The following is an 18107-nucleotide window of genomic DNA, read 5'->3' as shown; positions in this document are numbered from 1 at the left end:
TCCTCACTACTTAAACCAAGTGGGTCGTAGTATCCTTTTCGTGCTCTTGATTTTCCTATTGCAAAATTAGCACCAACAGCCCAATTGATTTTAATCGCTTCAGGGAATGAGGGGAAGAGAATGACATGTATCAAAGTAGTGAGAGAAAGAAAATAGTATAACTGAATAATATATTTAGTGGTTTAGGGGTAGGAGGTAACCAATATTAGATATTTTGCTATAATCATTAAAAGGTATCTATAGAATATAATTTTTTAAAATGGTATTTATTTAAAATAAATAAGGTGTTAACCTTTGCTATATGAGGTAAAAATTCCTTATTTTAATAGCCCACATTGACTCATGAAGTATCCCAAATACAACCGATGAAACTCACCCAAAATAAAGGGATCTCAACCCAATTTATCTAAAAATTTACTTAGTTGCCCTAATTTTATTTTATTTTTTGTGTAAATTTTTTAATTTTCTGTTTATTCATTTTTTTCACCACCCACCCAGCCTGACTCCCCCGCAAACCCCCTAAAAAAATATTAATTTTTTTATTTTCAATTTTCTGTTTTTCCGTTTTTCTGCACCCCCTCCCCTCCCCGGGCAAACCCCCTCAAAAATTTTGTTTACTTTTTTTTTTCAATTTTATGTTTTTTTGTTTTATACTATTTATTTACCTTTTATACATAAGTATAAATGATAAAATGTTTTGTTTATGCAAGATGAACATGATTCTAAAATATTGGTCAAGTTAGGCTATGACCCATTGTTTAGCCTATCTTAACCCAAATACACTTTGGGCTGTGTTAGGCAATGACCTATTTATTGACCTAACTCATCTTGACCTGCCCAAATTTAGCCAATCCGCCCATTTACCAACCCTAACTTAAAACATGAATTACAAGAAGTGAAAATACCTGAGCTAAGAGCTAAAATAATGTAAGAAGTAAAGCTTATGAACTGTAGTCAAAGTGAAATCTGATGGATATTATGACGGGTTTAGGATTTGAAGTAAATGAGTTCCTACGACGATCTTAAGTTAATATACATCAATAATCGGATTAGAGGACTGAATTTCGAACTAAATATTCTTATCAATTTAATAAATTTTTAAATATAAATATAGTTTGAATAAAAATTATAGGGTTAACAAAATTCTTAGAAAGTATTTTTTGTCCATAAATTTACAAATAAGGACACAAAAAGTTTCTATTTTAACACGAAGGTAAAATTTTCTGTTCGTAAATTTATCAATTACAACAAACAAAAACAACCCAGTGTAATCTCATTTAGTGGGGTCTGGGGAGGATAGTGTGTACGCAGACATTACCCCTATCCTGGGGTAGAGAGATTGCTTACCATCATAGCAACCCTCTTGTCTTTTTAAAAAGAAAAATTAAAAAGAAAAATCAAAATCGTCTTCCCCCTCCCCCCCCCTTTTCCAAATGAAGCCTAAAATATCTAGAAGAAATGAATCCTATTTATTTTTTTCTTCTATTATGAGGAAAATTTAGAATAAGTAAATAAGTCCACTAGCAGCCATGCCTCCAATAGGATAATTTTTGCTTTAAAGAAATTCTACCGGGACCCATAGATGAATATGACATCACATGAGAAAAAAACAATTTAAAAATAAAATACATTTCATTATTAAGTCCTAGTTCTGGTCAACATATCTTGACTAATTGCATCTGCACCCTTAATTAACTCCAAAATTTAATACCAACAACTCTTAAATATATTAAAATAAATTTCCAAATCTAAAAAAACCAATCACTAACTTCCCCCATTCACTTCCTCTTCACACTTCCATTTATTTGTCAGAACTCTGCAAATCTTAAAACAGACACCACCCAAGAACTTACAAAGAATGTTTTATTTTCTCATTTAAATTAGATTCTTGATTGAAGGGCTTTTTGGGTATTTTTCAGTTGTAGTTCACTGTTGTGCTTTGCCCACTTTTTTCTTAAGATTAGTGTTTGTGTTCACATTAGAAGGGGGAAAAAGATTGGATGAGTTAAAAGAGTAAAAGGGTTTTGAAAAAAAACCCTTTTCTTGATTTATTGTTACCCTTCTTGGGATGGAGCTAAAGAAGGAGAGGTTTGTAAGGTATGTGATTTTTTTTTTTTAATTTTGGCTTTTTGTTTTTTTTCTGTTTTTTGTTGTTCTTTGGTTTAGTTTCTGTGATTTGGTAAATTTTGGTGTAATAATTTTGGAAAAAAAGAGATCTTATTTTTTTTGTAGTATATTGAAGAATTAAGGACTTTGGTTAGTTAAAGATTGGATTTTTATGTTATTGTATTAATATGACTTTGAACTAAGATGGGTTGCACATTTTGTTCTTTGATAAATTCTGGTGTAATTATTTGGAAGAAGTGATTCTTTTTGTAATATGTTGAATAATTAAGGACTTTGGGTATTTAAAGATTTGATTTTTATGTTATTGTATTGCTTTTAGGAGTAAGGAGAAGTTTGTTAGGAATGTGAGATTTTGAGCTTTTGTTTTCCTGTTTTTGTTTGTTCTTTGGTTTATTTTATGTGATTTGGTAAATTGTACTGTAATAATTTGGTAAAAAAGAGATCTTTTTTGTAATATGTTGAAGAATTGAGGACTTTGGGTATTTAAAGATTTGAATTTTATGTTGTTGTATTGCTTTTAGAAGTATGTTTTTCTTATTTTTGATGCAAGATAATGAGATAATTTGCATTTAGTTAGAATGTTTATGTAGCCGCTGACATGGAGCTTTGGCGTAACTGGTAAAGTTGCGGCCATGTGACTAGAAAGTAACGGGTTCGAGCCGTGGAGATAACCTCTTGCTAAAATACAGGGTATGGCTGCGTACAATAGACCGATGTGGTCCGGGCCTTCCCCAGACCTCGCGTATAGAGGGAGCTTAGTGCTCGGGCTGCCCTTTTTTTCACATTTTGTACATTAATTTCTTTAACTGGAATTTTATTGTAAGATGGATTTTCCTTTTCTGTTAATAGTTGATTTATGCATTTGTTAGGTTCTACTCTGGTGAAAAACAACAGGTTGGTTTTTTGGGAGGAAAAACTGACAGTTCAAACCTAGAGAAGTCATCTTCGGGATATAGATATTCATCTCCTTTATTGAACTCTGATGGCAGATATAAAGTCAATGATACCCTTAAGTTTGGGAGGTCTAAGGTGTATCCTGAGGACCACAACGGGTCATGGAGGAAGCGAATACTTGATCCGGGGAGTGATATTGTAATCCAATGGAATAGGATTTTCATTATATCTTGCTTGCTGGCTTTGTTTGTTGACCCATTGTACTTCTTTTTGCCCATCATACAAGGAACTAAAGAGTCGAGTTGTGTGAAATCAGATTTGAATTTGCGAATTGTTGTCACCATTTTCCGAACTATAGCCGATTTTTTCTATCTATTACATGTGTTCATTAAGTTCCGGACTGCTTATATTGCCCCAAATACAAGGGTATTCGGGAAGGGTGAGCTTGTCATGGATCCTAAAAAGATTGCTCTCAGATATTTAAGATCAGACTTTTTTGTTGATCTGATTGCAACCCTTCCTCTACCTCAGGTATGTCGTTCCACTTCATGACATTCAAATCAAATACATTTTCTTTCATGTCCATATGTCCAGATATTAGTGTGAATATTATGTGTGGCGTTGTTTTTGTGTACTGGGTTTTATGTGCTAAATTTGCTGCATTTTCGGCCTTTTGAGATACTTGTCTTGGTGTCAAGGTGGTCAAAATTTTGGTTTATGAGGAACATAATGTTCAATATTTAGTCCCTTCAGCTTCTATGTCCCAATAGACTGTAATCCGTGTAAGTTGCTATTATTGGCCAAATTTGTAATTGAAAATGGTATGCACTATTATATGAAAAAATATGGTGTTTTCGTATCCTCACTCTAAAAAAGAATAAAGAAAAAGACAGATATTCTCCATTTCTTTTTTTCCGCTTGACCGCTTCCCTCAAACATATCCCCATTAAGGAAGACCCCCTCAACACCACCACCCTCTATTATGATTTAGCAGCATCCTTAGTTAGGACAAGCTCGCTATTTGCAATTCCACTTCTTTTCTCTAGACTCTGATTGCAGCCCTGTCTGTAAATTGTAAAATATAAGTATAAATGCTTAGAGATACTCCTTTCTTATTTGTGTTGCTCTTGACTCTCTTGCTATTATAAGTGTTTTATCGACAATAAAAAAAAAGATCCTCGAGCCAAGTTTTAGAGCAACATGAAGTGCTTTACCTTGAACCATTTTGCCAGCTTCTGTACTTACAGGGATTCTTTAAGAATTTATCGATAGCAAATAATAGGTATGGAAGGTCTTTTGCCCTGCTTAAAATTGATAATGTTGCAATACTAACCAAGTAATTGGATTGCTGCTGTCTTGATGTGCTCCTCTTTCTTATGTAAACTACGCGTGTACCGTTTTGTGCAAAGAGGTCTTAAGTGGTAGTAACTTTTGGGGTTTCATTTTCTTATTCTTTAGCTTTTTTATGCATTTATCATTTAGTGTTGTGTGATTAGTCGCATGTCTATGTTTAGATATAAAAGGCCCAAACATGGCTTTCTTTTTTCTCCGACTTTGTTGTCCATATTATGTTCATTTTATGAATTTCATTTCCATAAGTAGTAATTGGCTTCTGATTTAGTTTCATAAGCTGTCGCTAGAACAAATCATGTACGAGTAAGACTCTTTTTAGAGTGATTAGATGTCTGCATTCAGATGTGCTAAGGGGCTAGGGACAGGAAAGGAGTTGCAATGAGGTGGTATGGAGGTAGAGTTATTGGATAAGGGTTCTGATAATTTGGACTGTTGTGGATTTGCTTGTTTTTTTTTTTTTTTTTTTTACCTTATGGAAAGTAACTGTACATGTCTCTTTTGGTTGGTTCAGGGATCAAAATGTGCTTTTTTCAAATAGTTTAAGGACCTCCAGTGTCATTTACCTCAAATAATTACCATGTCTCCTGTCCAGCAGACAAGTCATCCATCTTACATGGCTTATGCCTAACATCTATTGTAGAAATATGTAACTGATGGTGTAACGTTAAGTCAACCTGTTTAATTTGGTTTGACTTGAAAGAGATGTGGATGTGAACCATCTAGTTTCTCCACTTCTTTTTGCTACTTGTGTGTGGGATTTCTTCTCACATACCGGAATGAGAAACGAAGATAGAAAATGTCTGTAGCTTGTGCTGATACTTTATGATGGACAATTTTGTGAAACCATTTATTCGTGGCAAGTGAAACTACTAATCTGTAGAGGAATAGGTCATAGCACTTTCGAACACAAGTCTTACATAATAAAGAATGGTCTGCGTTGGGACAAAACCTCGTTTGAAGTGCCACTATATCTTGTGCTTCCTTGCTTTAACTTCAACAACAACAAAATCCAACGTGGTCCCACATGTGTGGTCTGGGGAGTGTTGTGTGTAGCAGACCTTACCTACCTTGTGAAGATAGAGAGATTGTTTTCGATGGACCCTCGGCTCAAGAAAAATATGTAAAGAGAAGAATTCATATAAAAGAGAAGCAGTAACGATAATCGAAAAAATAAAATAGCCGAAGCAAAATAAACAACAGGTTGTAATAGAAATCTAATGATAGAGAATACGAGAATACACTATTACTACAGGTATAAGGGTAGCGCTACTCACTAACCTACTATCTTAATCCTTGCCCTCCATTCCATCCGATCAAGGGTCATGCCCCCGGCAAGCTAAAAATGTGCCATGTCTTGCCTAATCACTTCTGCTCAATACTTCTTTGGCCTACTTCTACCCCTTCTACGCCCCACCATAGCCAACCTCTCGCACCTCCTCACCAGGGCATCTGTGTCTCTCCTCATCACATGCCCAAACCATCTCACCTAGCTTCCCACATCTTATCCACCACGGAAGCCACTCCCACCTCGTCCCGAGTATCTTCATTTATAATCATATCTCTCTTAATATGCCCACGCATCCATCTCAATATCCTCATTTCCGCTACTTGCTTTAACTGACGTAAGAAAATAGTGAAATTACATTGCAATGGTTTTTGATTTAATGGATTAGGTGAGAAGTACCGAGAAATCTCGAAAAAGGTAGCACTTGCTGAGATCAAGCAACCATTTGTCGAGGGATTAAAGCATTTATAACCTTTTTTATAGACTAGAATACCTAAGAAGACACATTTTATAGCCTTTTGCGGAAGTACGTCTTTTCTAGGGGTAAGATCATGAACAAAAGAGGTACAACCAAACACACGTGGAGGAAGTGGGAACAGAGTTTGGTCCGGATAAAAGACCGAGAATGGATTCTTACTCTACAAAACAGAAGAAGGCATACGATTGATTAAATAACAAGCATTACTAACGGAATCACCCCAAACACGGAAAAGCTACATAGTTGTGAATGAGTAATGTCCAAGCGTTTTGATGAGATGCTTGTTCTTCCGTTTAACAATTCCATTTTGTTGTGGAGTGTGTGCACAAGCAGACAAGTGTCATAAACCTTGTGACGAAATAAAGGAAGAAAGAGATGAAGATAAATATTCTCGGGGATTATCACTAATTAGTTTCTTTGTGGAAACACCATATTGATTGTTAATATCAATACAAAAATTCTAAGAAGTAGAGAACAATTTAGACCTTATTTCATTAGAATAACCAGTGCAGCGAGAATATTCAATCAATAAATGTAATAACATAATGTAAGCCTAATGAAGTACTGACATGACTTGGACCCTATATGTTCGAGTGAACAACTTCAAACTAGAGGAAGCCCTATTACTGGCATGTTTTGAGAAAGAAGCACGAGTGTGTTTTCTTAGTGGACATGACTCACATTCTAACGACGATAAAGGAGTACTAGGTGAGGGAGGACATACAAGAGATGTTTGTTGGTCTCTTTACGGTCGGCCTCTATGTAATAATGATCGTCCTTGACATGCAATAAATGTGGCTCACAAGTCACATGAAGGGGCGTGTTGAGACATAATATTATAAATTGATTAAAAGTATGGTATCTCTAACAACTTAATCTTTTAGAGAGCATATTTTTAATTAATTATATTATGTCTCAACATAATCTGTAAGTGGCTTTAAAATTCTTCATCTATAAGCAGTTGTTTCTTCCGATTCTGCTATACACTACATGACCATAAAGATAGCCTGATTGCAGGCATGTGGCCCCCTGATTTTGGACTAGTGATTGTGCCACATATTTCCAATTTCTTGATTCTATTTGTTAGCAGAGTATTTGATGCATTTGTTTGTTAAATGTGGTAGTTTTACATATCAAGAAAATGATAACCCGTTCTTCTAGTTTTATCTCATCATCATCATTGCTTTCAATTTTCTCTTTTTACTGGGGTGAAGCGGGGTATATGATGAAAAAGTAATCTTTCATGCAGATGGTTATCTGGTTTATTATACCCGCCACAAGAAGCCAACATGCTACAATAATGCCCTTGCGCTGATTGTCCTACTTCAGTATGTTCCCAGATTGTATCTTATATTCCCATTAAGTTCACAGATTATCAAAGCAACTGGAGTTGTGACAAAAACTGCTTGGGCAGGGGCTGCATATAATCTACTTCTCTACATGTTGGCCAGTCATGTATGTAGCTCCAACAACCTTATTTTCAAAATATTGGTTTAAAACCACTGCTGTTATGCAAGGGTTTTTTCCCCCTTTCTTGGGAATTTGATGTAACGACAGACTATTTGTTTTTATTTAGGTTATTGGCGCAGCATGGTATTTGCTGTCAGTTGATCGATATACTTCTTGCTGGAAATCCATATGCCGAAATGAAAACAGCTCTACGCAGTGTGTGCTGCGCTCCTTGGATTGTGATACTTTTGAGCAAAATGCTCGTAAGAGTTGGGCAAATATCACCAAGGTATTTGAAAGTTGTGATCCCGATGGGGATAGTACTTTCAAATATGGAATATTTGAAAACGCAGTTAAAAAAGATGTTGTATCCTCAAGGTTTATGGCAAAGTACTTCTATTGCTTGTGGTGGGGCTTACAACAACTGAGGTAATTTTCCTATGTGGTTGGACAAAATAACAGTGTCATTTACATTTATAATGTTCTTATCTAGTGTTTTCGGTTGTAATTTATTGAAACTGTATCCCGGTTAGACATTTCCGAATTCGAACGCACATGGTTCTTATCTAGTGTTTTGGCTTTTAAAAAGAGAAAAAGATTTCTATGCAAACCAGTAGCATATCATATATTACCTCAGCTCTAACTTGCTTGACCATTTGTCTGTCTAGTCTATCCAGTTTATGAGACCTATTTTATAGGATGGATAACTATGTTATCTCTAACAGTCCTAAAATTCCATAAACAAATTCTATTTTGATTGTTTTGAACTTGAGCCGATACTTCTTCAACAACTAATACTTGTTTAATTACTTTGAGCTTGATATATAGCTCTTTAACAATCTGCCCCACCTACGATCGTTCAGCCTGTCTAAACACATTAACTCCAATAATACTGTTCAAAATTGTTGATTTTTGCAATAGTGTATGGGGTTATCTAAGTTATGAAAGGAATACTAACTCGTTATGTGTGTTGTTTTGTGCTGTTTTTTCTTGAAAATATTTAGATGGAGTCGTTTGAAAAGGTTCTTAAGGATGCAATTACATTGAGAGAGTAAATGTGCCATTGCCCTTCTAATCCAACTTTTAACGAGCCATTTGAAGGAAGATCTGAACTTCAATTCTTTCGTTTTTCTGGTGTTACAGTTCTTATGGGCAGAATCTGTCAACAAGTACATTTATTGGGGAGACATCCTTTGCTATACTTATTGCAATTTTGGGTCTGGTTTTGTTCGCACACCTTATTGGGAATATGCAGGTAAATCAAAGGCTCTGCTGCTTTTCATTCTCCCTCCATACGAGCTTGTTTTGGTAGACCTTGTAATTCTTTCTCTTGAGATAAAAATAATAATCGAACAAGAACAGCTAAGAAACAGCGAAATGTCAACACCCAAGTATGCGAGCATTCCGATACAAAAAAGAAAACAAGAAGAGAAAAAAGAAAGCCTAATCATTGCCTTTAAGTCAGAACTCCCCAGGGAAACTTCAAGATCATTAGGAATCGGGGGGAACTGTTTATTAACAGCATGATCTTGGCTAATACTGTTAGACAATTATAATTGCTGTTCCTGATTTAATATTTGCAAGATTCTGCTTGATTTGTGAATTTTCTGCATGTCATTCCTCTATGTGGATTTATATGCCAGTAGAAAATGTAGTGAACTTCTAGAGTTAGAGAAATTATTATTATTTTATACACGGTGAGGATTCGTATAGCTGGCCTCAACTTGCTTGGAATGAACGTAGTTGTTGTTATCTTCTTAATAGTGTAGTAGATTCTTCAAAACATCTTCTATTTCTTATGTCCCAAATGGTAAACCTTGAGTTGTTCTTCAGTTGTTACTACGTATGCTATAAGCTTGTTCTCCCACGCTGAGGACCTTAATGTTGTGGGAGGTAAAAATACCAAAAATTGAGCAGAAGATCTCAACAAATAGCATGTGTTAAATCATTTTTTCCGGCATTGTTCTTATACTGGATGCTCAACCCAGCTTAATTTTAAACTTTTTTCCGAATTTGGCTTGGTCAAAGATAATTAGGTGAATTGGGGGACCTGATAAATTTCTAAAATGTTGAGGAAACGTATTAACATTTGAAAATCTCCCACTTCTATATTTTCAAATTTTAATTTTTTGGTTCCTTCTCTTTTCTCTCTCTCTCTTCATCTTCTTCTTTCTTCTCCTTCCTTCTCTCCGTCATCTTCTTCTTCTCTTCTCCTTCCTTTTCTCCCTCTTCAGCTTCTTCTTCCTTCTCTTCTCCTTCCTTATCGTCTCTGCAATTTTTATTCTTCTTTTTGTGTTTGTTGTGAAGATTTCTGGAGAATTTTTGCCAATATAGATTTTCGAAACAATGGAGGAAATTCTGAAGTCCGTTAAAAAACATGTGAGAATTGTTTAAACAACATCAGGCAGTGTTATCAAAGGCGCGCTTAAGCCTTGAAGCAAGGCTCAAAACATGTTGAGCGCTTCAGGGGCGCTTTGATGTTGTCATCAAGGATCTAAGACATACTTTTCCTTGCCAATGAGCATAATCCTAAAAAGGCGACAAAACAATTGATATTTCACTTTATCCTAAATTTCCTTTAATTTCCTTGTCTATGGTATTCATTCTTATAGATATAGTCTTGGATTAATATTTGTAGTTTTTCTCTATTTGTGCCTTTCTTAATTAAAGCCCATGCTTTATTTGCGCCTAAAGTCCAACGGACCTTAAAACTTTTTTGCGCTTTCCGCCTTTGATAACAGTGACATCCGGTTGTTTATTTCAAATAGCCCAAGAGTTGTTTTAACAAGGTTGTTTAGTTCAAACAACCAGGAAATGTTTAAACATCCTCAAGTTGTTTAGTTAAAACAATCAAGAAATGTTTGAACTTCTGTTAGTTGTTTGGAGGTGGTGGAGGAGGAAGCGGGGGTGGGGTGGGGGGATGAAAATAAAATAAACTTTAGGGCTTTTTCATTACACTAATTAAAACGGGTACCCCCTACCAATTTCTTAAGATTTGAATCTTTTAAACTTAAATAAAAGACTCAAAGGTCTCTTATAATTTCCCCCTATGTTATTAATATGCACACTTTTCATTGATCTACTTGTAGAAATGAATAAGAAGTTAGACAAGCATTCGAACCATTGTTAATATGCATTCATTGATTTACTTGAATAAGAGGCTAAGACAAGCATTTGTACCATTGTAGACTTCATACCTCTCCAAAAGCAATGTTGGATACTTTTTGTATAGCTAGGACTCATTAACAGAGAACTCAATTATCATACTTAGAAGAAAATTTCCAAGAGCCCCCTGAATCCCATTTGTACAATATCCATGGGATCCTGGCTTTGTTTTCCTTGAGGGAGGTCCAATGTGGTGCAAGTTGTACATAACCTTACGACTTTGTAATCAGCTTCTCGTATCTGAAAAAATGGGCAACCCGGTGTACAAAGCATCCCGTGTCCACGCAGGTTCGTGGGAAGGGACGAAACCCAAGGGGGTGTGATGGCTGATTCCACGGTTCGAATCCATGACCTATAAGGTCACACGGAGACAACTTTACCATTCTCATATCATTCTATTTGGGTATAACCCTTCATTTTTTCTTGCATGTAGACATACCTGCAGTCTTTGACGGTGAGGCTTGAGGAATGGAGACTCAAGAGAAGAGATACTGAAGAGTGGATGGAGCATCGTCAACTTCCAGAAGATTTGAGAAAGCGGGTTAGGCGTTTTGATCAATATAAATGGGTTGCTACTAAAGGAGTAGATGAAGAGACAATTTTGCATGGTCTGCCTACTGATCTTCGTCGTGACATCCAACGTCATCTTTGCCTGGACCTTGTCCGACGGGTATGATTTTCCTCCATCGAACTGATTCTTTCCCAAGTATTGATATATTTATCAGAAAAGCATGTGCCCAAATGGTGGCTTCTAAAAAGATAGACGCTTATATTGTTTGTATATTTTCAACTTCTTGAGCTTGCGTTAAAGGGCTTACCACTTTCATATAAACACATTTTTATGTCCTCACATTTTGATCAGTGTAGGACACATGTTTGTTGATTCAGTTGCAATTATATATGTATTTGTTATAGATGTATTTGTTTGTTAAGCTCATTTTCACTTGTTTTGTTAAAACTGTTTAGGTTCCATTTTTCTCCCAAATGGACGATCAATTACTTGATGCAATATGCAAACGTCTAATCTCCTCCTTAAGCACCGAAGGCACTTATATTGTCCGTGAAGGAGATCCAGTTACAGAGATGTTATTTATCATCAGAGGTAGGCTCGAGAGTTCTACTACAAATGGTGGTCGGACTGGTTTCTTTAATTCCATTACACTGAGGCCGGGAGATTTTTGCGGAGAGGAGCTACTCGCTTGGGCTTTGCTTCCAAAATCAACTGTGAACTTGCCTTCTTCAACCAGAACAGTTAGGGCGCTTGTTGAGGTGGAAGCATTCGCCTTGAGAGCCGAAGATCTCAAGTTTGTTGCTAACCAGTTTAGACGTCTTCATAGCAAGAAGCTCCAGCATACATTCCGGTTCTACTCTCACCATTGGCGTACATGGGCCGCATGCTTCATACAGGCTGCATGGAGGCGACACAAGCGGAGGACAATGGCGAAAGATCTTGCAGCATTGGAATCATTTGCTCTGGACGACAGAACAGTCGATGAGACAGAGCAAAGTGAAGAGCAAGATCAAGGTAACGCTAGCTCAAATCCATCCCCGAGAATATCCCACCTTGGAGTCACAATATTGGCTTCAAGATTTGCCGCAAACACAAGAAGAGGAGCTCAAAAGCTTAAAGATGTACGTTTGCCTAAGTTACAGAAACCTGAAGAGCCCGACTTTTCAGCTGAGCCTGATGACTAGTTAAACTTGCATCAGGTAGATATATCCTACAGCTAATAGTTTCATTCAGATATCGATAAGATGACCAATTTTGAAATTGAAGTTTTCTGTAAAACGTTATTACACTCGGATCATCGTTGTAAATGTGGAAACTCGTGTTTCTAGAAGATATAGAGTGCTGTAAGCTGGAAAGTTTTGGCAAAGGGGATGTGGGATTTTTTGTTTTTGTTTTTTGGGTTAATGTAATTGTATTTAATAGTAGTAGGATTTTCAGTAGCAGGATGCTCTTCTGTACTATATAAACTAAATAACTTCTTGAGTTATCTGTAAAAGCTCTCTTCTAAGAGTTGCTAGTTCCATACTACCCGTAAATAAGCATTTTATTCAAATTTACTATGCTTACACTTATAGAGCTTAGCTTGTCCTCTTCCCCCACCCTACCCCCCCCCCCCCCCCTTCATGCAAGTCTCAGGCTGCTACATGCTAGTTATGTTGGGCTTCTCTCACCTTCTTTAGCCGAGGGTTTATCGGAAAAAGTCTCTCTGCTTTTTCAGGGCAGGGGTAAGGCTGTGTACATCCTACCCTCCCCATACTCCACTTGTGGGATCACACTGGGTTATTGTTGTTGTTGTTGGATCCGAATGATGATGAAGCTTGCCATTCTATTTATTTGGATTTGCTAGCTTTTCATTATACTGGTTCAATTATTGCTTATGCTTGAAATATCTAAACACCTGAAATTCACTCGTGTTACCCCTTAAATAGTGTGAAAGGATGATAGGTAGAACTATCAGGCTCTCTATCTTTTCAGAGGAAGATAATCGATCGTCTTTCATTTGGATAGTAAATAGCTTTTATAATAATAGGTCAAGTCCATAATAATAGAACCGGAGGAGTGCAAGAAAGCCTCTAGCAAGAGGATGACTTTAAAAGATTGCTATCGAATACTTTCAAAGATAGTGCTCAGATCGTTACACCTTTTGTGCGGGTTGAACTTAATCGATAAGGAATTTCGCTACTTTAGGACCGTCATAGTTACGTCCGCTGTTCACCCCGGCTTCGGTCGCTGGCTTCCCTGTTATCAGGTCGCCAACTTCCTTGACCTTCCGGTATTGGGCATGCATCAGCCCCGTACATGGTCTTACAACTTTGTGGAGACCTTTGTTTTTGGTAAACAATCACTCAGGTTTGCTATGTAGTGAATAATAATACATGAAATGTTATGGAAGGATTGCCTACCATATTGCTAATACATTTATTCGTATTTCAAATTTCATTCCGCATATAATAATACCATAGATTTCTGCATAACTTAATATGGATATTATTTAATACGGTAAACTAAATATTGTATTAGCTATGCGGGGATTATTTTTTTTCTTATATGACCAACCAAATAATGCATTGGCTATGTAGGAAATGTTTTTTCCTAATCCTCCAACTAAACGATCCATTAATGTCTACCTATAATTAATCCAAGCCAAATAGGCTTTGAAAATCAAGTTTCTTGTTTGCTTCAGACCAAGCATGGCAGTTTTGAAGGAAAAGTTGTGTCTTTACTGAGTTGTCTTAGATCTATTCTCACAGTTGCATTTGTCAAAATCCACCCCTAAAAAGATAATGGCAGTGGAAAACAAAAACTAGAAAGCACCTTCAAGGAGATAGTTGATTATGATTTTAAGCGTAAACTAAAAGGGCAGTTGGATGTACTAAGCTCCCACTATGTGTTGGATTCGAAGAAGGATCAGACCATATTGGTATGCTCTACGCAATCTTACTTTGAATTTCTACGAGAGATTGTTTTCGTGGCAACTTTTACCATTGCATCAAAGCTTCTCTTTGATTTCTAGTGTCAAACATAATAGCAAATTTAAGGCAACTAAGATTTTTTTTAAAAACTATTTCGTGAATTGTCCTGTGACATGTCTCATCATTCCTCTCTTGCACCATGGATTCTTGAGCTATAGACCACATGATGTATGGCATATATCTATTGTTTTTTTTTTCCTTTTTCAATATTTTGTTACTACCCGTAGTTACCATTTCCACCTTTGGCAATGGAACCAAAACCATGACCAAAGAGTTGATCAAGGTTCTATTGGTTCATCAATGACTCATAACTATATCCCATTTATTCATGAATACCTACTAATTAAACCTTATACCAATCAACAACAAGCTCACTTATAGCCCGTTTGACTAAGCTTTTTTTAGCTGATAGTAGGTTATATGGACGCTATTTACAATCAAAATGAACCATACTTTATTATTGTTTTAAATGTAAATAACAAAATACTCTAATTGGTGTTCTTTTGCTTTGTAGGAACTAATCCAAGTTAGGACGAGACTATGGAGTGTTTTGGAATTGAAGGTGTTGGTTTATGTTTAGTCAACAATGACATACCAATTGGAAGAGTTGGTGGAAAGAGTTGGTGTGGATGCTAAGAGGAAGCTTCCTCCTTTGATGTCACCCATGATATCAAGAGGAGGTAGTTTGATGTCACCAATGACATCAAGAGGAGGTCTTTACCTCTATAAATAGATGCACTCCTTCATTTGTAGAAACCATCCCGAAAATAATATAACACATTGTAGTGAGTAGAGAGTTAAGAGAGAAATTCTCTTAAGTGTAATTGGGAACTCTCCCTTTCCTTTGTTAATATTAAAAAGGCAACTGTTCTCTAGTGGACGTAGGATTATTTTGATCTGAACCACGTTAAATCTTGTGTTCTTTCTTTTACGTTTCCGCTAACAATTGGTATCAGAGCAACATGATTCTTTAACGATCCAAGGAGTAAGAACAAGCAAAGATGAGTTCCATGAAGTTTGAAATTGACAGATTCAGTGGACGCAACAACTTCAATATTTGGAAGACCAGATGATGGCGTTACTGCGGAAGGAAGGTTCAATCCATGCTATTGACGGAAAGTATCCTAAGGATATATCAACTCCCGACAAGGAGAAGATTGAAGGGGATACATTGAGTGCAATCCAACTATCCCTTGCACCTAACATGCTTTGTGAAGTGAGTACGGGTACCGAAGAGACGGTCAAACAGTTATGGGAAAAGCTAGAAGGGCTATACCAAGACCGATCAGTGACAACAAGGATGTTGTTACAACGACGTCTTCACACATTTAAGATGGGGTCAAGTACTTCGTTACAAGATCATTTAGATGCGTTCAATAAACTTGTCATGAACTTACAGATTGCAGGAATTAAAAAGGAGGAGGAGACTCTTGCATGTGCTTTGCTATTTTCATTGACTTCAGGATATCGTGATATTGAGAATTCAATGATGTATAGCAAGGAGCCTATCAATCTTGAGCAAGTGCGGCAGGCACTTAACTCTAGTGATGTGCGGAGGCACATTGAAGGAGATAGAGATGACCAGACAAGTGGGCTCTTTGTGAGAGGCCGGACTAGCCAACAGGGAAAGAGCAAATCAAAGCACAGATCAAAGTTTCGTGTGAACAATAAGAATACAAAGTGTTGGGGTTGTGGCAAGAAGGGGCACTTTAAACGAGACTGCCCGATGTCAAAGTCCAAGGAAAAGGCGAGTGCATCCACAGTTGAATAGGTACATGATTTTGATAATGATTATGTAATAACAACATCGTGTAATAATAATAGTAATGATGAAAACAAATGGGTGTTAGACTCTGCTTGCACTCTGCATATGACGTTCCGAAAAGACTGGTTTAGCAGCTATGAGAAAAGTGGAGGAATCGTAGTAATGGGCAATAATGCAACTTGTGCAATAGTTGGCATTGGCTCAGTTCGGGTTTGCTACCATGATGGAGTCGTGAGGACTATTACACAAGTACGTCATGTTCCTGATCTGAAGAAGAATTTGATCTCCCTGAGTACTCTGGATGAACAAGGCTACAGGTACATGAGCGGAGCAGGAACTATAAAGGTGACTAAAGGTTCTTTAGTCATGCTGAAAGGCAAGCTGGAGAACGGCCTTTACACATTGGCCGGAAGCACCATTGTTGGCTCTGCAAATGCATCTACAGTGCAGTTATCTAATGATGACAAGGCAAGACTATGGCACATGAGACTGGGTCATATGAGCGCACGTGGACTGGAGATGTTGAGCAATCGTAACCTTTTGGAAGGTGAGAAGATCAACACACTTGACTTCTGTGAGCACTGCGTTCTAGGGAAGCAAAAGAAGGTCAGCTTCAGCACTGGCAAACACAAGACAAGAGGAGTGCTAGACTACATCCATTCAGATTTATGGGGTCCCTCTAAACTTCCATCGAAGGGCAAAAAGAGGTATCTTCTCACTTTTATTGATGATTTCTCACGAAAGGTTTGGGTGCATTTTTTGAAGGCAAAAAGTGATGCTTTTGAAGCATTTAAAGAGTGGAAGATTTTGGTTGAAAATCAAATGGAGCGGAAAATCAAGTATCTTCGCACAAACAATGGCTTGGAGTTTTGCAATGGAGAGTTTAATGAATTCTGCAAGGTTCATGGGATCTCAAGACATAGGACTGTCAGGCATATCCCACATTAAAATGGAGTTGCCGAGAGAATGAACAGAACTCTTCTTGAAAAGGCTCGTTGTATGCTCCTACAAGACAAAATGTCCAAAGTATTTTGGGCTGAAGCAGTTCACACTGCTGCTCATATTGTCAATCGATCTCCAGTATCGGCAATTGACTTTAAGACTCCGAATGAGGTATGGTCAGGTGAACCCTATAACTATTCATACTTACGAGTATTTGGGTGTCCAGCTTATTATCACGTTAATGAAGGAAAGCTTTAATCAAGGGCTAAGAAGGCCATATTCGTAGGGTATGTGGATGGAGTAAAAGGGTACAAACTTTGGTGTTTGTATTTACTCAAATTTATAGTTAGTAGAGATGTCACCTTTGATGAATCCTCTATACTTGATCCCCGTAAAGTTTCCGTGGAGTTTTCAGGAAACAAGAACGACGGGCAGGTGGAGCTTGCCAAGGAAAAGGATCAAGAGACTCAGGTTAAAGATGAGTCAGAAGATGTAGAACTTGAAGAACTTGCTCTCAATGAACCATACACAATTGCAAAGGGGAGGGAGAAGAGGCAAACATGAGAACCGGAATGCCTTATAGATCCAGCAAACTTGATTGCATATTCGTTCGTAGCTGCACAAGAAGAGATTAAGGATCTGGAGCCCTCCTCGTATATTGAAGCAACTTCCTGCAAGGATGTTGTACAATGGCGGTTAGCCATGACTGAAGAGATGGAGTCTCTTCACAAGAATCAGACATGGGTCTTAGTGAAAAGACAAAAGGGGAATATGACAGTTGGATGCAAGTGGGTCTACCGAAAGAAAGAGGGAATTCCTGAAGTGGAAGATGTTAGGTTCAAGGCGAGATTGGTTGCAAAAGGATTCAGTCAGAAGGAGGGAATTGACGACAATGAGATTTTCTCTCCAACCGTGAAACATAGCTCAATTCGCGTGCTACTAGCATTGATTGCCCAATTTGACTTGGAGCTTCAACAGCTTGATGTCAAAATTGATTTCTTACACGGTGATCTAGAAGAGACAATCTATATGGATCAGCCTGAAGGTTTCCTAGCTGAGGGAAAAGAAGATCACGTATGCCAACAAAAGAAGTCTTTGTATGGTTTGAAGCAATCCCCTAGACAGTGGTACAAGAGGTTTGATGCATTCATGACTACACATGAATT

General features: G+C 37.2%; 1 protein-coding gene and 1 pseudogene across 1 annotated transcript; both read left to right on the top strand.

Annotated features, from left to right (window-relative positions):
• Nucleotides 1–1933: 1933 nt before the first annotated feature.
• Nucleotides 1934–12814, top strand: LOC107788152 (cyclic nucleotide-gated ion channel 17-like; annotated as a pseudogene).
• A 2749-nt stretch (nucleotides 12815–15563) lies between these two features.
• On the top strand, nucleotides 15564–17119 carry LOC142181548 (putative mitochondrial protein AtMg00300). The gene is made up of 2 exons (XM_075254462.1): nucleotides 15564–16706; nucleotides 16787–17119. Exons 1-2 carry the CDS (start codon nucleotides 16105–16107, stop codon nucleotides 16791–16793), a joined length of 609 nt encoding a protein of 202 aa, XP_075110563.1. The 5' UTR covers nucleotides 15564–16104; the 3' UTR covers nucleotides 16794–17119.
• Nucleotides 17120–18107: the final 988 nt, after the last annotated feature.

Source organism: Nicotiana tabacum, chromosome 6 (assembly GCF_000715075.1).
Source record: "Nicotiana tabacum cultivar K326 chromosome 6, ASM71507v2, whole genome shotgun sequence".
NCBI lineage: Eukaryota > Viridiplantae > Streptophyta > Magnoliopsida > Solanales > Solanaceae > Nicotiana > Nicotiana tabacum.
The sequence above is the reverse complement of the archived record's forward strand: the minus strand, read 5'-3'. Positions and strand labels throughout refer to the sequence as shown.